Genomic DNA, 27,518 nt, shown 5'->3' with positions numbered 1-27,518 from the left:
GTTCAGATTCTGGCTGAAAGCCAGGGGAGGGAGCTTGGGGTAAGGGGAGGGCCCTGAGGGAGGGGTCAGACTCCTTAGCAAAGAGTTAATGGGAAGAGGGGGAGGGGATAGGACGAAGAGACCGAAGGGAAGGCTCAGGTAGGAAAAGAACCGTAGAGGGAAACCTGGTGGGGGGAGAAGGGATCCTGCCGGATCTGGGGTCGGAGTTGGGGCTTTCTCCCCTCCAGCACCCTCACCCTAAGACCGCCAACTTCCAGCCGCGGCGGCGAGTTTCAGTTTCATTTCTACGAACCCTCCTGCCTGGGCCGCAGTCGCCGCCGCGATGCCCAGTAAGTTCAGCTGCCGGCAGCTCCGGGAGACGGGCCAGAGATTCGAGAATTTCCTGGTCGATCGGGGACAGGACAGGGAGACAGATCGCGAGCGGCTGAGGACCATTTATAACCAGGACTTCAAGACCAGGTACGGGCCGGCCCACTCCCCGGCCCCGAAACGCGGGCCCAGCTTACCGCCGCTACCCCCGCGGCGGGGCCACTCTTCCCGCCCAGGGGCGCGGGAGAACGGCAGCTCCCCCAGTGGCTCCGGCGGGTCCCGGGGCCGCGCAGCGCCCCCTCCTGCGCGGTGCCCACGCCCCGCCCGCGCCGCCAGCGCCGCCAGCATCCCACCCGAGCTCTGCCCCTGCCGGGCCCCTGCGCCGAGTCCGGGCGGAGAACCTCCCCCACAGCCTGCTCCCCCGGCGGCGGCGCTGGACATGTCTGGGGGAGCCGGGTGCTGCGTCCACGCGCCGCCCCCGGGGGTTGGGGGCTGAGGGTGGTAAGCGCTCGGCGTGGGGGAAGGGAGCCCAGGCTTTGCAGAAGAGCGGGGAACGAGCTTCCTGCTGAGGGCTGCCCGCCCTGGCGCGAGCTTAGCGGGGACCTCCGCCCCTTCATTGAGGGGCTGCTTCCTCGGGGGTTCACTGTCCCAGAGAGCTGAAGAGACCCAGTGTAGGAGCGAGAGTCTCAGGGAGCTCGGGGAAGAAGGAAAGGGCACCAACTGCGTACGTACCAAACCTCCATTAGCACCTGTGGCTTCTCCATGGAGACCCGCGCGGGGGCCGGTCTCCTCGAGGCCCCTTCTCATCCTGTGGCTAAACGCTGTTTGGTCCTCCTTTCCTGTTCCCATTCAAGTGAAAAGCAAAGAGACTTCTCCCTGTCAAACCACGGAATTGTGCTTCAAAAACACCTCTATCAACAGGCTGCAGTCTTGGGGTCTTGGGCCAAAGACCAAGAAATAATTTAACAGGGATAAATGTAAAGACTTAAATAAATACTGGGTGGTGGGAATTTAGGCTTACTAACAGACCTCTTGAAAAAAGATCTTGGTTTCAGTAGACCAAAAGGCGGGTATGGCTGCTTATAAGAGCCAAAGAAGTGTTAGACTGTGTTTTATAAAAGTGTGGTTTAGGGCGGGGGGCAGGAGGTAAGTGATTTTCCAGGTTTACCGGATCATTTCTGGAATATTGTTTTCAGTAATGACTGTCACGTTTTAAGAGGGACATTTAATGGGTTTGAGTAGCACCTGAAGGAGCAAAGACGCTGACCTGTTTTATGTCCCCACACTGTGCTGGGCACTGTGGGGAATATACTGATGGGAAAATACATAATGCCAGTGGAGCAGGAGAGGCTGTGATATACATACAGTATGCTGCAATAAATAGTAACATAGCATGAGGACTATAATACCGATAATAAGAAAAATGCTGGAGGAAAAATAAAGAGAACAATTACCATTGAGTCACATCATCAACACTGCACATCCATGAATTCACCTGTGTCCACAAAAATAGGTACAACGCGACTGAACAAAAGTCGACTACTTCTTTTGGCTCTGTTAAAGAGACTATCATTCTGATGCTTGTTTAAATGGTGAGGAAGGCTGTTCGAGACTATTGCAGTAGGTACGGGCTACAGTCTACGGGGTCGCAAAGAGTCGGCAGGACTGAGCGACTTCACTCACTTCACTCACTCTCTCACTGCCATGGGAGGAGCTCTTTCTCAATCTCAAAACAGCAAAGACAGCTGGGATTTATAGCCAACACCGGAGTGAGGGGTTCTTGAATGAAGAATCACTCGGAGACAGCGTTAAGGGTTTGAGGGTGGGGCAAAGTTGAAGCCTAAGGCAGAAGAGGGTTGAGAGGGGCCTGACTGAAGTTTCTTCAAGGAGAGGCTTTGTCAGATAGCCACAAACAGGCGTATAGGAAACCACATATACCATACATTATGAGTGAATCTAAGGGATTTCAAAAGTAATTTTTTTTAGTATGTACTTGTTTTTAGGCAAGTAAGATACAACTCCCCTGTAGTTATTAGGGAATTTGATAGAGAGGATGGCATTGACCTTGTCCTTTGCTTTGAAGGCTAGATAGCATTGTAGTACTTGGAGAAGGAGGAAAGGCTTCTATGTTGATTCATTCTTTTTGTGAAACCCAATCAAAGAAATGGAGAAATGTTGGCCTTGGAAAGAGAAAAAGTGGAGAGGACAAGGTAGTTATTGGTGAATATTTTAAAGACTGTCCTGAGGGGAAAGGATTATACTTTGGTGTCATTTCAGAAGGCAGAACTGGGTTCACTCAACATGGCCCCTCGGGGAATTCCTTGGTGACCTAATGGTTAGATTCCGGGCATTCACTGTACTTGCTCGGTTTCAGTCCCTGATTGGTTAAGTGAGATGCCGCAAACTGAGTGAATTAAGTGACATAGGCGGAAAGAAAAAAAAAATACACCAAGTGGAAGAGATTTCTGTTCTGATTAGAGAGAACTTTCTTATGCTGTGACCTCACGGAAATTCATTGCTTCTTCTCTGGGCTCTCATTGCTCCTCCTTCGAAGCCTGATTATAGCTGGGTGACACCCTACCTTGTGTTAGAGCACGTCTCTCCACCAGACTGTAGAGCCTCTGAACACGGGGACAGGCCTTTCATCATGTTGGAGCCTTCCCTCAGTCTCCAGCGTGGAGCCTTGTATGTATTAGATGCTCAATAAATGCTTCCCAGAATCTAAAAGAATTAGTAAGTAGAGTTGATCTACAAGGGAAGAGGTTGTAGGGGGGCTATAGCAAGTTACCCTGTATCAGGAGTTTTGAGCGCTTCCCCCACTGAGAAGAATAGGTCCCTTCCAGCTATTAATCGGTTATTTTATAGTTTTATGAAGTACCCTGCTCTCAACTCTTATTAACTTTTCCCACCTCTTGTTATTCATTTGGCAAATATATTTAATGGGGGCTCTACCATTTGCCTGTGCCCTGCTTCCTGCCTCTAAAGAGTGTAGGCTAGTAGGGAGTGGCAGATGTGTAGATAAACATGACATTCTGAGCTTCAGGAGCTAGGATCATGTTTCCATAGCTGGAGTTCAAATTCTGACTCTGCCACTTACTAGTTGCATTTGATTTTAACCACGTATCTAAATTTCCCTAACTGTTAAGTGTGTAAAATACTGCCTTTCTCTCAGTTGTGTGAGGCCAAAATAAAATATCATAGGTAAGGCATTTCCCCTGGTAACAGAGTGCATGGGCTTTGGAAGTGGCAGCTATCATTAACATTGCTGGTTAGGAGTCCGTTATGGAATAAGCACTGGCATCATGAGAAAGTTTCTGAGAGGAGATCATTCCTGCCTTGGGCAAGAGGCTCATTCTTTTATTTAACAAATATTGGCTGAATGCCGTCTATGAGCAAAACAAAACTGTGAATTGCTGTAGATACACAGAAGGAACTTAACTAGGAAGAAGGAGGCAATTAAAGACAAATACTTAAAAAAAAAAAAAAACTTATTTAACTACTGTTCTGATAAGTGCTTGTGAGAAAAAGCCCAGGATACCCAAGACTATGACTTGGAGACCTGACCGAGTCTAGGAACCAGAAGTTCCTGGAGAAAGTGATGTTTGAGCAGAATCTCGAATGATAAATGGAATTAGCAGATGTAAGACAAGGGGAGGGCAGTTCAGGCAGAGGAAGTAGCACCTCCAAGGCTGGAGGTGAACTCCTGTGAGCAGGTGACATGAGGTCAGAGGGAGGCCGGGGCTGGATTGGGTGGGCCATTGTAGGCCATGGGGAGGTGATGTGGGGTTTTTGTTTTTAATCTTAACAGAAATAGGAAAGCACAAAAAGTTGCAAAGTAGGACACTGAGAGAATCAGTGTTTTTAGAAAGATCATTCTGGACCTCTATCCACAGTGAAAGTTTACATTTTACTTTCAGTCAGTTAGTAAGTTCAGTCGCTTGGTCATGTCCAACTCTTTGCAACCCCATGGACTGCAGCACGCCAGGCTTCCCTGTCGTTCACTATCTCCCAGAGTTTGTTCAAACTCATGTCCATTGAGTCGGTGATGCCATCCAACCACCTCATCCTTTGTCATCCCCTTCTCCTCCTGCTTTCAATCTTTCCCAGCATCAGGGTCTTTCCCAGTGAGTCAGCTCTTCACATCTGGTGGCCAAAGTATTGGAGCTTCAGCATCAGTCCTTCCAATGAATATTCAGGACTGATTTCCTTTAAGATTGACTGGTTGGACCTCCTTGCTGTCCAAGGGACTCTCTAGAGTCTTCTCCAACACCACAGTTCAAAAGCATTAATTCTTCGGCGCTCAGCTTTTATAGTCCAACTCTCACATCCATACATGACTACTGGCAAAACCATAGCTTTGACTAGATGGACCTTTGTTGGCACAGTAATGTCTCTGCTTTTTAATATAGGGTCTGGTATACACAGCTTTCACAGAACAGTATGTGTCCTTAAAACAAAGCTTGGCCTCATTCCCTAACTTCTGATATTTTTTATTCTAGTTTACTTCAGTTGTACAAAAGCCCTGGTCTGGTCTTTACCCATTGAGAGCTGCAATCCAGTTTGTAAAACATAGAACTAGAAGTCCCATTAAGATCACTTCTTAGGTAGCTAGTCAGACAAGAGCAGGTCCTGCCCCATTCTGGATAGGGCCATCTTTCCCCCTCCCCCCACACCTGGACACTGGTGACCAGAACACACCCAGACATCCTCCCTTTTTTCGTTAGGAACTGCTAAGTTTCCAGCCAGTTTCAGGACCAAGCAAGATGTCAGGAACACAGTAGGGCTTTTCAAACCACCATCACCAGTTGGCTCAGGTACACCGAGACCTAAGAGGTGACTCAGAGTAACCCGAGGCTCATTATGCTATCTTTATAATAAATCAGCATTGCAATTTTTTGTACCTCCCCCTTGCCCCCATAGGTTTTGCCTGGGTGCTTATGGGTAAACACCTGCACATGAGAAAAGTTAAATAACCTAAAGCTGTCGATCAATTTGTCAGTCAGGTACCTCAGGACACCAGGAAGGACTTTCCACCCTTCTGTTAAAACCTACCTTGCCCTCACTGCGGGGCTGCTTCTGGTTCCCAGATAGCCGACTCTCCTCCCTTCTCAAGAGTATACTTTCGCTTCACCTAAAAACTCCTGCTGCTTGAAACTGCTTTGTCTCTCAGTTGAATTCTTTGCCTCAAGAGGACAAGAACTGAGGAATGGCTATTCTGCCAGTAACAATCTGATATTGTGTTTTGAAATACCATTCCTCAGGCTAGTAGGCTTTCCTGAACCAGGTCTAAAAAATTAGTCATCTCCCACCTAACAAACAACAGAGACCAGGGGCAGGGCGATACACACCCAGGATATCCAACTGTGGCAGAAAAGTCTGGAGGGGAGTGCGGTGGTACAATAGCTGGGGTGGCTGAGCTGCCATTTAGAATGGGTGTGGGGTGGGAACCTGTCCTTCAGTTTCTTCCCTAAAATGGAATGATAATAGTTGCTGCCTCAAAGGGTTGTTGTGAGGAGTAAATGAGATAATGCAAGGATTTTCTTAGAACAGCAGGTAGTAAGTGCTTAATAAATGTTTTCTGTTTCTGTTGATGTATCGTTTTTAATGGTGGAGCATTCAGGAGAGCCATATTAAAGGGTTAGATTTAGTCCTGTAGTCTGTGGAGTCAAGTTGGGGGAAATGATCTGATTTGTGTTTGCTGATAACTCCTGTGGACTCTATAGAGCTTCTCTGGTGGCTCAGATGGTAAAGAATCTGCTTGCAGTGCAGGAGACCCAGGCTTGATCCCTGGGTCATGAAGATACCCTGGAGAAGGGAATGGCAACCCACTTCAGTAAATGGCATGGACAGAGAAGTCTAGTGGGCTACAGTCCATGGAGTTGCAAAGGAGCTGACGTGACTGAGTGACTAACACTTTCACTTTCACTTCCTGCTGACTCTTAAAGGGATGGACCATTAGAGAGGTGTGGCGTCAGAAGCAGGAGGAACAGTTCATAGGGCTTGGGAAGATGATGAGATCATCAAGTAGTTCACAGAGGAAATATAAATGACTAATAAACAGAAGGAAAGATACTTGATTATGGTCGTGATCAGGGAAATGAAAATGTAAACAAAGTACCATTCATTTGAGCAAGCTTGGGGAGTTGGTGATGGACAGGGAGGCCTGGCATGCTACAATTCATGGGGTCGCAGAGTCAGACACAACTGAGCAACTGAACTGAACTATTCATTTGCTTATCAGATTGTCAAAAATTTAAAGGATTGAAGGTTTCTGGTGTTAGGGTCTAGGAAAGGGATTTTCTCGAATTCTTTTCAGTGAGAATGTAAGTTTGTACAACTTGTTTAAAGGACAATTTGGCAGAACTTATCAAAGTAAAGGGGACTTCCCAGCCGTCTCAGTGGGAAAGAATCTGCTTGCCAATGCAGGAGCCACAGGAGACCCAACTCTGATGATGCCTGGGCTTGAAAGATCCTCTGGAGGAGGAAAGGGCAATCCACTCTAGTATTCTGACTTAGAAAATTCCATAGACAGAGGAGCCTGGCAGGCTACAGTCCATGGGATCCCAAAGAATCGGACACAACTAAGCGACTAACAACATCAACAGTATTTCTTATGTGAATACAAATCTCAAGGACTTTGCTGGTGGTCCAGTGGTTGACCACAGTTTAAATGCAGGGGTGCACACACATCAAAGTAAAGCTTCTTCATTTTCTTTGACCCAGAGGGATGGTTATTGTAACATTTGAAATAGCCAAAAATTTTTGGCACCCTAGCTATCTATTGCTGAACAAATAGTTAAACCCATCACAATACATTCATACTGTGCTATCCTCTGCCACCATTCAAAAGAACTAGGCGGCTTGGTAAAATGTTGTCATGGTGTCCATGGTGGTGAAAGAAGTCTGTTGCAGAATAGTATGTGTAGCACACAAAAAAATATGTGTACTTAAAATATATATATATTTTTTAATGCAAGAAAAAGAGCCTGGAGAAGTATACATCAAACAGTTAAAGTGAAAGTGTTAGTCGCTCAATCATGTCTGACTCTTTGCCACCCCATGGACAGTAGCTCACCAGGCTCCTCTGTCCATGAATTCTCTGGACAAGAATACTGGAGTGGGTAGCCATTCCCTTCTACAGAAGATCTTCCCGACCCAGGGACCAAAGCAAGGTCTCCCACGTTGCAAGCAGATTCTTTACTGTCAAACAGTTAAGCAGGTAGTTGAGAGTGAAAGAGTGGGAACCCTTAATGTTTTGTCAGGTAATGAAGGCAAAAGGAGAAGGGGGTGGCAAAGGATGAGATGATTAGATAGCATCGTCAACTCAATGGAACTGAATCTGAACAAACTCCAGGAGATAGTGAAGGATAGGGGATCCCGGCATGCTGCAATCCATAGGGTCTCAGAGTCAGACACAACTTTGAAACCAGCACGCAGGTACCTCTCATATCAGCATCCCACCTACATTGCCACATTTTGTTCCACACTAAGGTATCTCATATCAATTAGGGTATTTTTGTTATTGTTTTATTTTAAAAGGATCGTGTTATACACATTTTCCATCTCCTGATTTTCTTACTTGTCAATGCATCACGGAAATGACTCCTAATTGTCTGGTATATTCTTCTAATTGCATTATTGGGTTTTTTCCTCAACATCTAATTATGACAAATTTCAAACATAATGAAAAGTTGAAATAATGTGACATTTAACAACCATATACCCTTGTTACTGAACACAAATTGGTGTGCCCCACACATATATGACGCCAAATAGACCAAACCGTCAGAGTCGGGAGCAGAGAAAGGGTTATTACAGGGCCAAGCAGTGAAAACAGGTGATTTAGGCAGCTCCCTGAGGGTTTTCTAGGAGAAATTGTTATAGGCAAAATTTGGAATGAGGGCTGCAGGGTGAGTGACTTTCTTCTGATTGGTTGGTGGTGAGGTAACTGGGTGGTGCTCCAGGAATATTGTGCTCTGCCTGAAATTACTGTCATCCACCTGGGTGGTGGCCTTAGTTCCTAGCAGGCAAAGCTATTGTTATGTGTATTCCTTGAGGAGGAAATAGGACCCTGCCCCAAGGCTGCACTATTGTTTCTAGACTGCAAACCCCCCACATCCCCCTTCCCCACCTTGTTTCCGTATTTCCCTCTGTTCCCCGATTAACAACTGTTTGAATCTGCCCCTTGGAACGCTGGGAAGGTCAAGGAGGCTGAATGAAGTCTATTTCTACAAAGCAGCAGCAAGGGACACAGATAGGCTTTTGTGCCCTGGAGGGCCCCCACAGGGTCATACTTTGTTTCACCTCACCTGGATTTCTTTCTTTTTTCTTTTTTTGAATTGCACTGAATTTTAATTGAAAACATTAAAACAGCCTAACTACTTATAATGAATTATAAAACTTTGATAGTTAAATTGTAGTATCATTTATGAAGCTTTAACCTTCATCATTTTGTAGACCTGAACCATTTCAGAGGAAGTTTGTGAAGACAAGGTCCAAACTATTTATAAATTAAAACATGGAGAAATGAAATAGAGGGAGAACAATATCTATACACAGCTGAGCATAAGTGTTTTTTAGCTCATGTTTTGTATAGGAAAAGGTAAGAACTAAAAAATGTAAAGTGATCCATTTTCAAAAATAGCTAGCTTTCAGTGACACCTTGCTGGTGTAACAGCCATAAGGAGCTATTCAGATCAGAAAAGTTGCTCAGTCGTGTCCGACTCTTTGCAACCCCATGAATCGCAGCACGCCAGTCCTCCCTGTCCATCACCAACTCCCAGAGTTCACTGAGACTCACGTCCATCGAATCAGTGATGCCATCCAGCCATCTCATCCTCTGTTGTCTCCTTCTCCTCCTGCCCCCAATCCCTCCCAGCATCAGAGTCTTTTCCAGTGAGTTAACTCTTTGCATGAGGTGACCAAAGTACTGGAGTTTCAGCTTTAGCATCATTCCTTCCAAAGAAATCCCAGGGCTGATCTCCTTCAGAATGGACTGGTTGGATCTCCTTGCAGTCCAAGGGACTCTCAAGAGTCTTCTCCAACACCACAGTTCAAAAGCATCCATTCTTCAGCGCTCAGCCTTCCTCACAGTCCAACTCTCACATCCATACATGACCACAGGAAAAACCATAGCCTTGACTAGATGGACCTTTGTTGGCAAAGTAATGTCTCTGCTTTTGAATATGCTATCTAGGTTGGTCATAAGGAGCTATTAGCCATATAAAACTGGAAAGTTGGCAAACAAAGGGAAGGTGGGATGCCTAGGATTTTTCACCCGGGGTTCATTCTATTGGTGAATTCAAAACATAAGGGTTTCACACAGGCTCACCCTATTGGTGAATTCAAAACATAAAAAAAAAACGGAAAGAGGTGCACAGGAAAGGAGGAAACAAGACGTCAGGGAGGGGCCGGCCCATAAAGAGGAAAACAAACCTAGGCGACTTCCAGGAAGATGGTTCACTGCATAGTACTCCAGTGAGGAACTGGGAGAGGGGCTTGCATGCTAGGATAACTTGCTTTGTGTAAGGACTGTGGGTGTGCCTGCCCATCAGACACCTGATTTTGCAAGACCACAAAGCTTCGCTTTCCGCTATACCTCATGTCTCCAAGTCCATTCTTGAGTTTGGGCTGGTGAGCATGTTCCTCACAAAAAACAATTTAGCTCATGTCACACAAAACAAAAGCAGGTGCAGTAGTAAAAACTGAGTCATGAAAATCCCAGTCAATTACTTTTAGCACACCTCTTTTCTTTCCCCTGGTTTCTTCTATGCTTGAGTCTTGAACAGGTATCCACTTGATGGGGTGCTGGCGATATATAGGCCACGGAGGAAGTTTCCGCAAATCCGGCCATAACTATGTAGACATTCCGCCCTAACTGTTCAGCCAGGTACCCGTAGATAAATCCAACTATTGCGGAAACAAAGAAAATTCCCTCGAACATCTGTTCGGCTAGCTTCTGGCCTTTGTAATCCATTTGCAGAGGCAGCAAGCACGAAGGCAGGTGGCAGAGTGAGGGCAGCCAAGATGCAGGGACAGTAGGGTCCGAGGTCAGCTTCTGAGCACAGCTCTGCGGGCCTGCAGATCAGGGCATTGCAATGGCCACTCATCTAGATTTCTTAATTAATATTTGACACATGCCTGCCATCCATCTGTCTTGCTATATTTATCTTGCACCATGTGGGCATGTGAGGATCTTAGTCCCTTGACCAGGGGTGAATTAGTGCCCCCTGCAGTGAAATTGTGGAGTCTTAACCACTGAACCAACAGGGATGTCCCCATCTAGCTATCTTAATTTTTTTGATGCATTTCATAATAAGTTACAAATACCCCTGAACACTTCAGCGTGATTGTTGTTATTACAACTATTGATCTAAGAGTTAAAAATTTGTTTACAGTGGGGTTTTTTTTGGACCACTCTGCACAGCTTGTGGGATCTTAGTGCCCAGATCAGGGACTGAACCCACTCCGTACGTAGGCAGTAAGGAGGCAAAATCCTAACCACTGGACAGCCAGGGAATTCACATGTTTACCTTCTTTTTTTTTTTTTAAAGTAAAATTTACCTACCGTGAAATAGACAAGATTTCAAGTGTCCCATTCTGTGAGTTTTAATGAATCCATATACCTGTGTGCAACACCCTATCAAGATATAAAACATAACATCACCCCAAAAAGTTCCTTCATCTCCTGTCCTATTTAGTCCTCACCTTTACCCACCCAGTGTCCACTGCTCTGATTCTTTTTTTTTTTTTTTTTTGAGATACTATCTATTCTAGAACTTTATTTAATGGAATCAGGTAGTATGTACTCTCTTATGTAAGGCATCTCTTGTTCGGCATAACGTGTTTGATATTCACGCGTGTTCTGTGTATCAGTGGTTTCTTTTTACCACCAATATTTTACTACCAATTCTTTCGGTATTCTTTTACCACCAATATTTCTTATGGGCTTTCCTGGTGGCTCAGTGGTAAAGAATTAGCCTGCCAAACAGGAGACTTGAGTTCAATCCATGGGTCAGGAAGTTCCCCTGGAGAAGGAAATGGCTGGGTCAGCACGGCAACCCACTCCAGTATTCTTGCCTGGAGAATCCCCATGGACAGAGGAGTCTGGCAGGCTACAGTCCATGAGGTTGCAAAGAGTCGGACTTAGCAACTAAACAACAACAACAGTATATCTTATATGAATATAAATCACAGGGACTTACCTGGCAGTCCAGTGGTTAAGACTCCACGCTTGCAATGCAAAGAAAGGGCTTGGGTTAGATCCTTGGTCCAGGAATTAAGATCCCACATGCAGCTCGCTTGGCCAAGGTGGGGGGAAAAAATATATGTATATATGCACACATGCATGCTAAGTCACTTCCATCATGTCTAACTCTTGGTGACCCTATGGACTGTATAGCCTGCCAGGCTCCTTTGTCCATGGGATTGTCCAGGCAAGAATACTGGAGTGGGTTGCTGTGCTGATCCAGGGATTAAACCCATAGCTCATACATTGTGGCATATTCTTTACCGCTAAGCCAACATGGAAGCATGTGTGTGTGTGTGTGTGTTTATAGCGGTTTTATTCAAAATAGCCCCAAACTGAAAACGATGACCTTGAAACCCTGATCTACATACATGTACTGGAGACTGTGATCTTGGGCAGATTGCTTAACCTCTGTTTTGGTAGTTGGCCACAAAGTCTTTTTTAAACTGGTCCTCTGGTGTGACGTTGCCTGCTGTTGGACTGTACAAGTTTGGACAATACATATAACCTGACACTTGATGTTCCAGGCCATCACACAGCATTGCTGGCAGCCAGAGGTTCAGTGTTTGCATTGTTAACCTGTTTCGTCTATAAAATAACAGTCTGGAATTGCTTGATACTTTTTTCACCCATTCTCCCGGCAAGTCTTTATTGGATAAATACCAGTGGTAGGTCTACACGATATGTTATAGTCATGTTACATTTTTTATGAATTTTTATTTCATGAACAATATAATAATATTTTTATTAAAAAATCAGAGTATTATGTTTGGCTTTACAAGAAACCATCAAACCTTTTTCTAAAGTGATTGTACCATTTTATAGTCCATCCAACAATGCACGAGCATTCTGGTGTTTTTGTATCCTTGTCAACATTTGGTGTTGACAACCTTTTACATTTAGTCTTTCAAATGGATGTGATGCATTCTTTTAAATAGCTGTCTGATATTCTGTAGTACGAGTGTTTATAGCTTATTCAGCTATCTCCCTATGGATGGACATTTGTTTTCAATTCTTGGCCAATGTGAAGGACTTTACAATAGGCCTCCTTGCACATATGTTCTTATATGTTGGTATGTTTCTTTTCCATGGATACATTCCCATGAGTTAAAGGATACCTCCATATCAAATGTTAGGAGATGTTGCTGGATGTTTTCCAAATGGTTGTAATAGTTCCACTTTCTACCAGCAATGTATGAGAGTTTTCTTTCCCACATAGTAATACATGTTGTGACTGTTTTCTTTTTTGTCAGTCTCATGGAAACAAAATGGTACTTCATTTTTACTTTAATTTGCATTTCTCTATTTTTGGAGAATCTTTTCTTACCCCTGAGTCGTCGGAGTTTGCTCTTTAAGTTGAATATTCTGTTATTCTATTGAATTGTTCATCTTTTTTCCCCTTGAAATCCAAATGACTAGATGTTTAATGCAAGAATTGGTGCTTTTTTTCAACAATATGTACTAAGTTTGTGATTTAAAAATTTTTTTTTTTTTTTAATTTTTATGGATGTCACGTTAAACCAAGTGAACTTGGATAGTGGTAATAGACATGAAGAATAATTTGAAAGCTATTAATACTTAGGTGGTAGTACCTTTCTCCTAGAGGAGGGCATGGCAACCCACTCCAGTATTCTTGCCTGGAGGATCCCTTGGAGAGAGGAGCCTGGCAGGCTACAGTCCGTGGGGTTGCAAAGAGTCCGACATCTAAAGTGACTTAGCACACAGGCATAGCACCTATCACAGAAGCTGCAAAGCTTGCAGAGTTCCTCCTGCTCATGTGTCAATGCAGAAGCTTCCAAAGATGGAAGCTTTCACCTTAAAATTGTACTTTTGGGCTTCTAAAAGCCAGATCTGGCCATCTTGGGCCTGGTAACCTCTTTCTAGAGATAAGTAGCGTTTCCTCTTTTTAGACAGGATTTGTGCTCCTGGGTTTGCTCAGTCCCCTCAGGGTCCTGTCTTTTCTCTACCACTAAGCGGAGAGCTCCAGGGTGTTTCAGGGCACATGAGCTTTTGTTTGTTTAGACTTGTTTAGTCCCTTAGTCGCATCTGACTCTTCTGTGACCCCATGGACTGTGACCCACCAGACTCCTCTGTCCACAGGATTTTCCAGGCAAGAATACTGGAGGGGGTTGCCGTTTCATTCAGGGGATCTCTCCAACCCAGGGATCAAACCCGTGTTTCCTGCATTGCCGCTGGTTTCTTTACCACTGAGCCACCAGGGAAGCCCCTGGTTAGAGCAGTAGATTATAGAATATTCACGTAAAAAGGATATGGGTAATCCTTCTTATACTAATGACTCAAAAGTAGGACCTGAGATGGCTGCAGGTATCAAAGATACCTGTGGAGTCTGGCATCTGTGGCATTTGAGTGTGTGCCGATTCATGGAACTTAGTGACTCACTGACCAAGGGGCCCTGATGAAAGTTACCAGGGTTGATTTCAATCCCTTTGCCTCAGCCCCTCAGCAGCAGTTGAGCCCGATACCTGATTGTGAGCCTTCCTCCTGATTCTCTTCCCTCTCCAGGAGCTTCCTGCTCTGTTTTCTATCCCTCCCTGGGTTGTGCTGACCTCAGTGGTTCTCAGACGACTCACTCCCTGAGAAGATCCTGAACACTTCCATAGTTGTAAATACTATTGACGTCTCCCTATTTTTAGGGTCTGCTTTGACTTTGGCCTGAGTTCTTAGCTTTTGATTCATGGAGCTAGCTGCCTGTGGACCATGGGGATCTCAGACTGACCATGTCCAGATCCATATGTCCCTCCAGCCTCTTCCTCCTCCTGTGTCTCCCTCCTATCTCAGGAATAGTCCCTGAAGCCAAGCCACTGCTTTTGGTATTGTCCTTGACTCCTCCCTCTTCCCAGCCTACATTTGCTCTCCTGTCCGAAACCAAAATCTGCTAATTTTTTATTCTAAATATCAGATCTGTCTCCTCTTCCATCCTGACCACTGCCTTGTTCAGACCCTTGTCAACTTTGAATTGGACAGTTGCAATGGCCTTCTTCTAACTGGTCTCCCTGCCTACAGTCTTGCCTCCAGCAAATCCATCCTCCATTCCTGATGCCTGGGTGATCTGAAATGCAAATATGATCTTGCCACTCCCCTGCTTAAAACCCACCAACATGGGGTGGTTGTGTAACCACAGTGTAGCCTCTGGTGCAGGCTGGAAGTAAGTTACTACTCTTAACTACTACTGCTGCTACTAGTACTACTATTACTACTAATAGGATACTAATAATAGTAGCTAACATTTCTTGAGCATTTTCTATTGTGTTTTCACATGATTTACTATCTTTTTAAGACAAATGAGAGCCAATTCAAAGTTTTCTGAATGGTGTCACTCACTTGCATGGGGGGAGGGAGAGGGGCAGAGTTATAGGCAGGGGGCACCAGGAAAATGTCCTTAACCTTAACTGATCTTATTTAATGCTGGTGAGTGACCATGCTGGTTGAGCCTTAATAGTTCAACAGAGATGGCCATGGTTCCTAGGAACTAGGATTTGCTTTCATTCCCCTCAAAGCATGGAGGGAGGGTGGTCAGCTGTCCAGAGCGTGAATGTGTCTATGACGTGTCACATGTGGGGTTGTCCTCTGGCCCTTAAGTGCCAGTAAAGGAGGAGAGCTGCTGGCCTTCAGGGTCAGGTGCAGGCTTCATGGCTTGGCGTGCAAAACTATGCGAGACCTGGTCCCTGCCCACCTCTGCTGCCTCCTGCCAATCCCTCCTTGCACTCTTCACTCTAGTACAACCAGACTGGATGTGATACTAATCATAGTGCACCTTACTGAGATCTTATGTGCCAAGCACTGGGTTAAGTGGACACCACAGTGTCTGTGTCTCCTGTGATCCACGCAACCACCCCGGGAGACAAGTCTGCTGTTACCCCATTTTATAGAGGAGCAAAGTGAGGCTCTGCGAGGTACAATGACCCAAGGTGACCCAGCTAGTGTCAGAGTGGGTGGTCCCCCCAGCTCCCCCCACTCGCGCCCCCACACTTCGGTTCACACTCTGTGCTCCGTCCTGCGCTTGAATGACACCCATTCATCCTTCAGGACTCAGTTCTGACGCTGTTTCCTGGGGAAGCCGCCAAGTCTGAGCTCCTCCCCTCTGAGCTCCAGGCAGGGGCTGGAATTAATGTGTTCCCTCCGTGCTCCTCAAGGCCTCTTTGAACCCCCAGCATCTAGCACAGTGTCTGGCACATAACAGGTCTCTGTAAGTGTTTGTCAAGTTGACTAAACTGAATTCCAGGCACTGAACCTTGGGATTATTGTCCTTCTGACCACTTTTCCCTGTCTTCACCTTCTCTAGGCCCAAACAAGCTATTTGATCTCTGGAGAGGATCCTTTCCCTTCCTGCTTGGGTTCTACCTGCACCCTCTGACTTCGGGGGGACACTGCTGTCTGATCAGCCACCTTGCCCACACACCCTGGACACCTGCACTCTCTGCCCCCTCACTCCTCACCAGCGGGCTGGACCTGGGATCCACTCCCCACCACCACCCTACCAATCAGCTTCTTCGGCTTCCCCCTCTGCCTTAACTCTTTCTGCTTCAGTGTTTATATCTTTTCTGTCCCAAATTGCCCCCACCCTGCCCCAGGTCTTCATTTTTTACTCTCTCTTCCCTTAGTCCTCCATCTCAACAGCCCACCATTGGACTTTTCTCCTCAGAAGTGCAACGTCCACCACCTGCTGCTTATTTAAAACAATCATATTTAGTCTTGGGGAGGGTCCCCTTGCCTTCCCTGAAAACATTAAGAAGTCCTGCCGTCCCGGCCTGAGTCTCTGTCCCCAGCCCCATCCTGTCCCGCACAGAGTGGCTCTCAGACGCCCTCCCCAGCTTGCCGCCCCCTGGCCCTCACTCCCCAGTCTCCTCTGCTCCCGGCAGCTTTGGGACCCCTGCCCCTGGCTTCTCCTCCATGCTGTATGGAATGAAGATTGCCAATCTGGCCTACGTCACCAAGACCCGAGTCAGGTTCTTCGGGCTCGACCGCTGGGCCGACGTGTGGTTCCCAGAAAAGAGGAGAATGAAGCCGGGGTTGGAAATGAGCAAACACCACAGGTCACTGCTAGCCACTATCTTTCATGACAGGTGTGCTTGTGTGTGACGGGGTGTGCAAGAGGGGCCTGGGCGTGTGGGAAACCGTGTGACTGGGGCTTGCCTCGGCTTGGCGGGGGTGGGGTAGGGGCTCCCTCCTGCAAGAACTGAGGGGAGGGCAGGGAAGGAGCTAATTGGCCTGAGTTGGGAGGTGGGTTTCCTGAGCATAGCTGGCACTTGGCCATCCTCCCCATTCTATGACTTTCCCGAGGGCAACCCCCAGTCCTGTCTGCTCCTGCCCCAGTCCTGCCCGCCCTTGACTCCCGCTCTCCCCAGGGCTGAGTATATGCATGGGAAACATGGGGTGAATGTGGAGGTCCAGGGGCCCCATGAAGCCCGAGATGGACAGCTCCTTATCCGCCTGGATTTGAACCGCAAGGAGGTGCTGACCCTCAGGCTTCGGAATGGAGGAACCCAGCCTGTCACCCTCACCCACCTCTTCCCATTCTGCCGGACCCCCCAGTTTTCCTTCTGCAATGGAGACCGGGAGCTGCCCTGCCTCCTGGGCCCAGGTGAGTGGGTTCTCAAAGAGCCTCTGGTGGCCAGAGGCCTGCCCTAGGAGGGTCTGTTGCTTCAGGAATGTGCTGTTGCAGGCTGGTGGGGCTTGCCTTGGGGTAGGGGCTATCTGGGGGATGTCAGGGTTGGGATGCTCCTGGGCAGATCCCTCCCCAACCCGACTCACTCAGCTGCCTTCTCCTAGGTGAATGCTATGAGCTCCATGTTCACTGTAAGACCAGCTTTGTGGGCTACTTCCCAGCCACAGTGCTCTGGGAGCTGCTGGGCCCTGGAGAGCCGGGCTCAGAAGGAGCTGGCACTTTCTACATCGCCCGCTTCTTAGCCGCTGTGGCCCACAGTCCCCTGGCAGCACAGCTGAAACCCACGACTCCCTTCAAGCGGACCCAGGTCTCTCGAAACCCTGTGGTGACCAGGCGGATAGAGGAAGGAGAGAGACCCGACCGGTAAGTCCTCCGTCCAGCCCAGTCCAGGCTGGTGGGGGGGGGGGGGTCCCTCCCCACATCACCATGTGGGCCCCTTTCCTAACGGTGAGTTCTTCACTCCTCCAGACCTCAGAGACCTTTTCTGTCTAAGAAGAAAAGCAGATATGAGGACAGTGTGGAAAAGTTTCAAGTATTTTTGACTGTATGAAGGATTATCAGGCAGCTGGGGTGGTCATGTTTCTCTCTCTCTCCCTCTCCCTCTCCCTCTCCCCCTCCCCATCATAACAGCTTTATTGAAACAGCTTGCATACTATACAATTCATTCCTTTAAAGTGTACAATCTGTGGTTTCTTTAGCACATTCACAGTTAGGCCCTACCATCATCACAATCCATTTTGGAACACTTCATCACCCCCAAAAGGAGCCCATACCCTTTAGTTATCACCCGTTTTGCCCCCCTGGCCCCTCTGCCCCCTCGCCTCCTAGCCCTCACCAACCACTCATGTACTTTCTATAGATTTCCCTCTTCTGGACATGTCATATGAATGGAATCATATGTGTAGACATCTCTTTTTAATATGTCCAGGCGTTCACAAAATACTGAGCTATAAAAGCAAACTGTGAGACCACTGTGCTCTTTCTGCTAAAAATACATGTATAGGGGAATTCCCTGCGGGTCCAGTGGTTAGAACTTCAAGCTTTCACTGCAGGGGGCACAAGTTCTATCCCTCATAGGGAACTGAGATCCCACAAACCATGCAGCACAGCCAAGAAGTTAATTAATTAATTGGCTAATTAATTTAAAATATATTTGTATAATACATATTGACAAAGAAAAATGTCTGGAAGGCTGCATATCAAAAAGTTAACAGTGGTTATCCCTGGATGGTGAGCATGTTGTTTATTTACCCATTTATTTGTTAATTACCTCTTTTCTGATTTTTTTTCTCTAATGAACATGTATTATTTATATATGTATATAGATAACCTCACAGCTTGTGGGATCCTAGTTCCCCAACCAGGGATCAAAGACAGACCCCCCTCTGCCATGGAAGTGTGGGGTCCTAACCACTGGACTGCCAGGGAATTCCATATATTATTATTATTATTATTTTTAATGCTTTCAAGTATCATGCTTTCTAAAAATGAAAATGGTCCAGCCTTGGCATGAGCAGCCTTATGAGACAGTGAGTCCTCTCTTCTAGGGCAAAGGCTACTGACCCCTTTCAACAATAGTATTGAAGCAGGGCTTTGTGCCTCCCCCAGGGAAGGGCCTTCTCAGAGTCTCTGAAGGCGAAGGGTCTCTGTGTTTGTAATGGCTTTTCTTGTTCCCCTCCTGCAGTGCTAAGAACTATGACCTGGAGTTCAGTTTGCCACTGGGAACATACTATCCACCCCCCCGCCTCAGACAGCTGCTCCCCGTCCTTCTTCGGGGAACAAGTATTTTCACTGCCCCGAAGGAGATTGCTGAGATCAAGTAAGTACCATCCTTCTGCACCCTTCACACTGCTTTATATGTTTCTTCTCTGCTCACTTCTTGCTTCTGCCCCATGCCTCTGTCCTCAGCCTTCCATGCTCAGTTCATTCATCCCCTGACTGGCCAACACACCATGTGCCAGGCTGCATTCAAGGTGAATCACTCACATGATGGCCCTGACATTGTAGTTGCATTTCTCATCTTATCTTATGTAGTGACGAGTACTATGAAGAACTAACTAAAGTTAAAGCAGGGTAAAGGATGGGCTGTGCTGTTTTGCAGAGGACAGCTAGTCCTGGCCTCTTCGAGGAGGTGATATTTGAGCGGAGAGTGACTTTGAATAAAGTGAGGGTGTAAGTCATGGGAGGATCTTTGAGAGAGGGTGTTTCCAGCTCCAGGATCCACAATGCAGGTCTGAGGTTGGCGGGCAGGGACTCCCTTCTTAGAGGCCTCTGACCCCCATCTGCTTCTCTGCTCTTCTAGTCTTCCCTGATTCCTGACGTTTTCATAGTCTCAGGGCTGCAGAGGGAGAGGTGCTCCGGGACATAGGGTTTGCCTGACCCATCCTGTTCCTATCCTTCCCCTCCCACCTCCCCACCCGTCACTGCCAGGGCCCAGCTTCAGACAACCCTGAAGTGGAGGAACTACGAGGTGAAGCTCCGGCTGCTGCTGCACTTGGAGGAGCTGCAGATGGAGCACGACATCCGGCACTATGACCTGGAGTCGGTGCCCATGACCTGGGACCCCATAGATCGGAACCCCCGTCTGCTCACGTTGGAGGTCAGGGCTTGGATTGGTAGTAGGGAGAATGGACTCAAGTTAGCCAACCCACAGACTGTGGGCAGAACAAAAGGATAATGATGCTGTTCCTGTCCCAGAGGGCTCAGCAAGGAGCAGAGTAGGGATCTGGGCCCCCCAAAAGAGGCGTCAGAGCAGGGTAATAGAGAACACAGGGGTTTTAGCCCAGACTTTGCTCTGTGACCTTGGGCAAGTCTCTCGTTATCTCTGGGCCTTAGTTCGCTCACCTGAAAAGCATGGAGCTGAACTAGATGATTCGTGTTCTTTTTTGTTTATCTGTTTGGGGTTTTTTGGCTGCACTGGATCTTCATTGCAGCATGCAGGCTTAGTTGCCCTGCAGCATGTGGGATCCTCGTTCCCCCCACTGGGGATCGAACCCAAGTCCCCTGCATTGGAAAGTGGATTCTTAACCACTAGACCACCAGGGAAGTCTGGAAGATAATTCTTAGAGACCTCGCCAGCTCTTAGATGTTGAATGTGTATACATAAGTCCAGAATTGCACATGAGGACGGATTCCTGCACCCATTTGCTGAGAAAGGCACCAAGTGAGAAGAGACAGCAAGTGAGGATGATCAGGGAAATTTTCCTGCAGAAACTGAGTTTTGAACAAGATTTTAAAGGCAGAGTAGAAACTGAACTGGCCAAGAGGGCAGCTGGACTTACTGGGAACCTGACCCCGGGGTCTTGAAATCGTGCCCTGGAGGGTTGCCAGGACTCCTGGACTCAGCATCTCTGAGCAGCTTGGGCAAACTTGTCCCTTCCCCATCTCCCCTGACTCTTGCCCTGTCTGGTGGAAGAGGAAAGAAGCAAAGCTCCCTGAGCCCCAGGGTAGAGGTGGCTCATCAGACCTTGTGTTTCAGGAGGGGGTCTTAGTGGGCCCTCCCCTGGTCGTCTCGGGCTAGAACCTTGCTGGTGCTTTGCTTCCTAGGTTCCTGGGGTGGCCGAGAGCCGCCCCTCAGTGCTGCGGGGGGACCACCTATTTGCCCTTTTGTCCTCCGAGACACATCACGAGGACCCCGTCACCTACAAGGGCTTTGTGCACAAGGTGGAATTGGACCGGGTCAAGCTGAGTTTTTCCACCAGGTAGGTGTTGGAACCCTGAGCTGTAGGAACATCTACAGATGGCCCAAAGGCCAAGGGAGGAGGGTGTTTCTCCCGAGAGTGAGTGGGACCCCAGGGACAGAGCAGGCAGCAGGGGACCCTTAGGTACCTCAGCAGCTTCCTCTCCTAGAGGATTGCTTACAGGTCTGGGAAAGTGAGTGGGGTTGGGGTAGATGGAAAGAGTCCTGGCCTTTTATTGCCCACCCCTCCTTACTGGAATGCTTCCCCCTCTCTCCCTTCCCAAAGCCTCCTGAGCCGCTTTGTGGATGGGCTGACTTTCAAGGTGAACTTCACTTTCAACCGCCAGCCCCTGCGGGTGCAGCACCGTGCCCTGGAGCTGACGGGGCGCTGGCCACTGGAGCCCATGCTCTTCCCTGTGGCCTCTCGTGGAGTCCCACTGCTGCCCTCGGATGTGAAGCTCAAGTGAGACTGTGGGCAGGGGATCCAGGGCTACTTGAAGTCTGGGTGTAGGGGATGCGGTCAGGGAGGCTTCTGGGACTCGACAACATCGTGTTTGTGGCACTCTGCCAGGCTGTACGACCGGAGTCTGGAGTCAAACCCGGAGCAGCTGCAGGCCATGAAGCACATCGTTATGGGCACGACCCGCCCCGCCCCCTACATCATCTTTGGGCCTCCGGGGACAGGCAAGACTGTCACCCTAGTGGAAGCCATCAAGCAGGTGGGGCCTGAGCCTGTAGCCTATAGTCTATGGCCTACACTCTGAGTCCCCCTGGAACCAAGCAGCTGTCCCCAGGTTCCACTTCCTTCCAGCTCCCCAAACGCACGCCCCTGGCACCCACCCACCAGCTGGCACCAAGGGCCAGTGTGGCTTTGAGCACTGTGTGCACGTTGAGTATTGCACGACTCCACGTTGCAGTTCATGTCTGACATGGTTGTTGTGTTCAGTCGCTCAGTCGTGTAGGACTCTGTGACCCCATGGACTGAAGCACGCCAAGCTTCCCTGTCCTTAACCATCTTCCAGAGCTTGCTCAAATTTGTGTCCATTGGTCAGTGATGCCATCCAAGCATCTCATCCTCTGTCGTCCCCTTCTCCTGCCTTCTGTCTTTCCCAGCATCAGGGTCTTTTCCAATGAGTCAGCTCTTCGCCTCAGGTGGCCAAAGTGTTGGAGCTTCAGCACCAGTCATGGTAGCCTTTTATATTTACTGCAGCAGTTTTCTAGCATAAAGTCCTGTTTGGACTGCAGTGGGCTGGGGATCAGAACTTGCCTTTTTAGTCACTCCCTCCCCTAGCAATGGGAGAGAGATGCCACACTGTGCCAGCCTGAGTCACAACCACACTTCTCTGCACCACCCCTCCACCCGGAGACCAGAAGCTGCTTCCCACAGTGTGTTTATCCCCACCCCAGGTGGTGAAGCACTTGCCCAAAGCCCACATCCTGGCCTGCGCTCCATCCAACTCAGGGGCTGACCTCCTCTGTCAGCGCCTCCGGGTCCACTTACCCAGCTCCATCTACCGCCTCCTGGCCCCCAGCAGGGATATCCACCTGGTCCCTGAGGACATCAAGGTACCTAGGGAAGGCAAGCGGCTGAGGGACAGTGGGTGCTGCTCTGGGTAAACACTAGGGTCAGGAAACTAGAAGACCCTCATTCTGAGATACTCACTGTGTGACCTTGGGTGGGTCAGGTGCCCTCTCTGGGCTTTAGTTGTGTGTAAAGTGAGAGAAAGTAAATAAAATTGCCTGGGGGCCCCGGAGCCAGAGTGAGGGTGAAATTGGCAGTGAAGCCAAGCTGACTCCTTTCCCTGCCCAACTCTCAGCCCTGTTGTAACTGGGATGCAAAGAAGGGGGATTTTGTATTTCCTTCCAAGAAGAAGCTGCAGGAATATCGCGTCTTAATTACCACGCTCATCACTGCCAGCAGGTGGGAAGTGTGTGTGTGTGTGTACATCTCTTAATATTGTGTTAGTAAAGAGGTGGCAGGCTGGGGAAATGCGGAAGGATGGTTCCTGGGGAGTTGGGGGGAGGGCCGGCCTAGGTGAGCATTCAGGTTTGACAGTCTGGGTGTGACCCCTGCCTGGCCTGACACCTCCCAGGTTGGTCTCAGCCCAGTTTCCCATCGATCACTTCACACACATCTTCATCGACGAGGCTGGCCATGCCATGGAGCCAGAGAGCCTGGTGGCCATAGCAGGTGAGGGGTTTGAGGGGGCTGCAAGTATGCCCCACATGTTGTCAGAGAGGTCCCACCACATACCTTTCTCCCCATCACTCCCCACTTTCCAGGGTTGATGGAAGTCAAAGAAGCAGACAACCCAGGAGGGCAGCTGGTGCTGGCAGGAGACCCTCGGCAGCTGGGGCCTGTGCTGCGTTGCCCGCTGACCCAGAAGCATGGGCTGGGGTACTCACTGCTGGAGCGGCTGCTCACCTTCAACGCCCTATACAAGAAGGGCCCGGATGGCTATAATCCCCAGTTCATAACCAAGCTACTGCGCAACTACAGGTACCCCACACCCTCCACCGGCCCAGCTGTAGCCTCCATCCCACAGTCCTGTTGCTCAGAGACTATACAGTGCAGAAAGACTGTAAACTGGAAGGTCTCCTCTGCGGTCCCGTCACTGCTGTTTGTAGATAGTGTGACTTAGCAAGTGCCCTCACTCTAGAGCAGTTTGCCTATTTGTATATCAGGGCATGGTCAGTGGTTCCCAGACACTGGAATATGTCTGAGGCAGGTCCCAGGTGAAGTTTCTAGGCAATCCAAGGATAAATGAGAATAATACAGACAATTAATGATTATTCAAGTTAAAGAGCTGTATACTTCCTTTAGTCAGTGAGTTTTGCATCTGAAATGCTCAGTTGGGTTCCTAGGTGAGTCCACTAAGAATCTTTAGTTCCTTAGATGAGTCCACTAAGAATGCAAATAAATGTTAGCTATTGTGTTAGTACTGCTTGTATATTGGGAATTTTTTTTTTTTTAGTTCTACCAGTTTATTGCTACCAACCCATCTCCCTCTGCCCTCATGCACACATGCTCAGTCATGTAACCCCATGGACTGCAGCCCGCCAGGCTTCTCTGTCCATGGACTTTTCCAAGCAAGAATACTGGAGTGGGTTGCCATTTCCTCCTCCATATTTTTTTATTTAAACACATTATCTCATCCAGTAATGGTGATAGTCAGTGATACATGTTTTTGTATTATCCTTCCTTGGCAAAGTTGAGACTTGAGAATGGGTCCCTAATTTCTTGGTGTTTTCTTTTAAATTTGAAATCTGTGGATTGGATGCTTTCTGGAGCCACATTTGGTTCTGCTTTCTGTGGTTAAGTGTGTATGTGTTAGTCGCTCAGTCATGTCCGACTCTTTGTGACCCCATGAGCTGTAGCCCACCAGGCTCCACTCTCCGTGGGATTCCCCAGGCAAGAATACTGGAGTGGGTTGCCCTTTCATGCTCCACGGTATCTTCCCGACCCAGGAATTGAACCCAGGTCTCCTAGTGCCCAGTTGCAAAAGCTGTAACTGAATGAGTCTACTATGCAGTGGGCAGGACAGGATAGTGTCTGAGTGGGTGGAGGGGAGCCTGCCCCTGTCTGGTCTTGCTCTTCCTTCCTCCTCCTCCTCCTCCTAGGTCTCACCCCACCATCCTGGACGTTCCTAACCGGCTGTATTATGATGGGGAGCTGCAGGCCTGTGCGGATGTCGTTGACCGAGAGCGCTTCTGCCGCTGGGAGGGTCTGCCTCGACAGGTGAGGCTGAGAAGGGCTGGGGCTCAGGCTCCCCCCACCTGTACCCCAGCTCCCTCTTACTGAGGGTCTGGGTAGCAGGAGTCTCTGAGTGGAAGCCACAAGCCCTGCCCTTAGTTACCTGGGATCCCCCATTCCCTGGAAGGGTTTGGGGGTGGAAGGGAAGGGAATCTGGGAGGTCCAACTGAACGTTTCCCCTAACCCTTTGTCTAGGACTTTCCCATCATCTTTCACGGTGTAATGGGCAAGGATGAGCGTGAGGGCAACAGCCCGTCCTTCTTCAACCCAGAAGAGGCTGCCACAGTGACTTCCTACCTGAAGCAGCTCCTGGCCCCCTCCTCCAAGAAGGGCAAAGCCCGTCTGAGCCCCCGAAGTGTGGGCGTCATCTCCCCATACCGGAAGCAGGTCAGGCCCTCAGTTCCCATCAAGGGAACATTCCCATACCTAGCCAGACCGCTAGGCAGAGGCTCCAGCTCAGGCCTCTCTGCCGGCCCCATATCTCAGAAGAGCTCAGAGGTCAGTTGTACCTCCTCTTTGCCCCCCAGCTCCCTGGCCTCCTGCCTGGCTCCCTCTTGTGCTGGGGTAATGGCAGGAGAGAAAGGCACCTGTCCCCATCTTCCAGGTGGAAAAAATCCGTTATTGCATCACCAAACTTGACAAGCAGCTTCGGGGACTAGACGACATCAAGGACTTGAAGGTGACCCTCACCACTGTTTTACACTCCCTCCCTGACTTCTGTTTCCCTCGCTCCCCCACTTCCAGACACCTCCTTGGGTCCCTGCCCTACTGTTCCTGGGACAGCCCCAGCCCCTGCCCCACCCTCGCTGCCTGAGACGGACTTGGGCTTTCCCCTGGCTTCTCACTGCTGGAGATCCCAAGTTGTAGGTCTGGGCTGGGGCCAGGAAGCCTGTGCGTTTAGCAATTACCCCGAAGGATTCTTAGGATCAGGCTGATTTAAAGTCTCTACCCTAAGGATAAAGTCCAGTCTCCCAAGCCAGCCCGACCTGTCCTGTGATGATGTCCCCACTCACCTCTCCCACCCTGAGTCAGTTGACAGCTAGCTCCACTCTTTCTCAGATAAGAATCACCTGGAGAGCTTTTAGTGCTGCCAGGGCCAGGGTTCCACCCAACCAATTAACACAGCTATCTGGGGGCAGAGCCAGGGCAGCTGTTCTTTTATGGCTCCTCAGGTGATCTGCGATCTGCGCAGCCAGGGTTGAAAATGGGTACTTTAGGAGTTAGAGGCCTCTCCGGTGGAAATTCTGATTCAGGTGGTCTGGGTTAGGGCCTAGAGTTACTTAAACAAGTACTGAGTGATTATCTTCAGGAAAGTCTGAAAAACTCTGCCGAGTTAGTATTCTTTGGAATCCTGTTTTCTTTGCTTAGAAGCCTTTCCAGTTCCCACCACTTTAACTGGATTCACTTTTCAGGTTTCAGCTAGCGTAGTGTAGTCCTGTCCTCTTTCCTGGCTGCCTCCACTGTCCTCAGGCTCTGGTAGGCGGGGCTGGTTCCTGGGTCCCCTGCTGAGTGCCTCCGGCCCTGCTTCCCTCCCCTCTAGGTGGGCTCTGTGGAAGAGTTTCAAGGCCAGGAACGCAGCGTCATCCTCATCTCCACCGTTCGGAGCAGCCAGAGCTTTGTGCAGCTGGATCTGGACTTTAACCTGGGTTTCCTCAAGAACCCCAAGGTTGGAGGGCTGGTGGGCTGGTGGGCACTCCTCCTTCCAGGGTGCCCTTCCCTGCTGTGACCCCCCACCACCTCTTCTCACCAGAGGTTCAATGTGGCAGTGACCCGGGCCAAGGCTTTGCTCATCGTGGTGGGCAACCCGCTCCTGCTGGGCCACGACCCCGACTGGAAAGTGTGAGCATCCCACCCTCCGTCCCTTTTGATGGCTACAAGCCTTATTCAGTCACTAAGTTGTGTCCGACTCTTTGAGACCCCCTGGACAGCAGCACACCAGGCTTCCCTGTCCTTCACTATTTCCCAGTCTGCTCAAACTCCTGTCCACTGAGTCAGTAACCCACCCCCTAGCCTAGGAGAGCTGTAGTTTTATGAAGCACCCTTGGGGCTCAGGTAATCTTCCTTCTGTTTTATCTTAACATCTCCATTTGCCAAGGTTAAGCAACTTGCCCCCAGGCATAGGCCGGTATGCAGGACCCAGGCTGGGCATCCAGCCTCTGCAGGCACTCGGCCAGCCCTGTGCAGCTGTGTATGAATGCTCCTGTACCCCACAGATTCCTGGAGTTCTGTAAAGAAAACGGGGGGTATACTGGGTGCCCCTTCCCTGCCAAACTGGACCTGCAGCAGGGGCAGAACTTACTCCAAGGTCTGAGCAAACTCAGCCCCTCTACCTCAGGTATGGCTGGGCCAGGGTGGGCCAGAAGGGGGGCAGTGCTGAGGGAGGAGGTAAGTGACTAAGACAAAGCTCACCCCCTCTCTTTCTAGGACTCAAAAGTCACGACTACCTCCCCCAGGAGCGGGAGGGTGAAGAGGGCCTGTCCCTGCAAGTGGAGCCGGAGTGGAGGAATGAGCTCTGAGGACCGCCCACCTGACCCTGTAGGCTGCTAACAATTGGGGGAAGGGGGAGGAAGTACCACTGAAAAAAAAAAAAATGTTATTCTTTGCCAAAGTCTCTTGTCTCCTCAGCCAGGCCCCAGCTTTCTAAACTCCCAAGATGACCCCAGAGGGGAAGGTGGAACTGTCACACCCTGCCCAAGGCCAAACCCACCCCACCCCCCTTCCAGGGGAGGAAAGCCAGTGGGAGGTGACAGAAGCCACCCACAGGCTTCTAAGTTTAGCCTGTTCTCCAGACCACTCCCCTCACCCGCCTCCAAGGCCCAGAGCCAGGAATGACTTCATCCTT

The 27,518-nt window shown here is 49.1% G+C and overlaps 1 protein-coding gene across 4 annotated transcripts; it reads left to right on the top strand.

Moving 5' to 3' along the window:
- The first annotated feature begins 34 nt into the window (after positions 1–34).
- Positions 35–27,278, top strand: MOV10 (Mov10 RNA helicase). Of its 4 annotated transcripts, none has more exons than XM_061410741.1 (21): positions 35–138; positions 258–459; positions 16,438–16,611; positions 16,924–17,159; positions 17,348–17,606; positions 18,928–19,062; positions 19,674–19,842; positions 20,790–20,944; positions 21,209–21,385; positions 21,494–21,641; positions 22,330–22,488; positions 22,740–22,843; positions 23,016–23,113; positions 23,206–23,422; positions 24,544–24,661; positions 24,872–25,063; positions 25,281–25,355; positions 26,217–26,342; positions 26,427–26,515; positions 26,890–27,011; positions 27,101–27,278. In XM_061410741.1, exons 2-21 carry the CDS (start codon positions 323–325, stop codon positions 27,190–27,192), a joined length of 2,982 nt encoding a protein of 993 aa, XP_061266725.1. In that variant the 5' UTR covers positions 35–138; positions 258–322; the 3' UTR covers positions 27,193–27,278. The 4 variants fall into 4 exon arrangements, with proteins under 4 accessions (XP_061266725.1, XP_061266717.1, XP_061266732.1 ...); XM_061410733.1 differs by having other exon boundaries at positions 16,438–16,641; XM_061410736.1 differs by lacking the exon at positions 35–138 and having other exon boundaries at positions 145–459.
- The last annotated feature ends 240 nt before the right edge of the window (positions 27,279–27,518 follow it).

The sequence above is a fragment of the Bos javanicus genome, chromosome 3 (genome assembly GCF_032452875.1).
Source record: "Bos javanicus breed banteng chromosome 3, ARS-OSU_banteng_1.0, whole genome shotgun sequence".
Taxonomy (NCBI): domain Eukaryota; kingdom Metazoa; phylum Chordata; class Mammalia; order Artiodactyla; family Bovidae; genus Bos; species Bos javanicus.
Note: the sequence above shows the minus strand (reverse complement) of the source record. Positions and strands in the feature narration are given on the sequence as shown.

What these genes read in the sequence shown, in the direction of transcription:
- MOV10 (XM_061410733.1), top strand. Translation starts at nt 323, where the DNA reads ATGCCCAGTAAGTTCAGCTGCCGGCAGCTCCGGGAGACGGGCCAGAGA. An exon ending in CCCGTCTGCTCACGTTGGAG is followed by an intron (nt 19,843 to 20,789) that starts GTCAGGGCTTGG and finishes TTTGCTTCCTAG; the next exon opens with GTTCCTGGGGTGGCCGAGAG. An exon ending in TCTCCCCATACCGGAAGCAG is followed by an intron (nt 25,064 to 25,280) that starts GTCAGGCCCTCA and finishes CCCATCTTCCAG; the next exon opens with GTGGAAAAAATCCGTTATTG.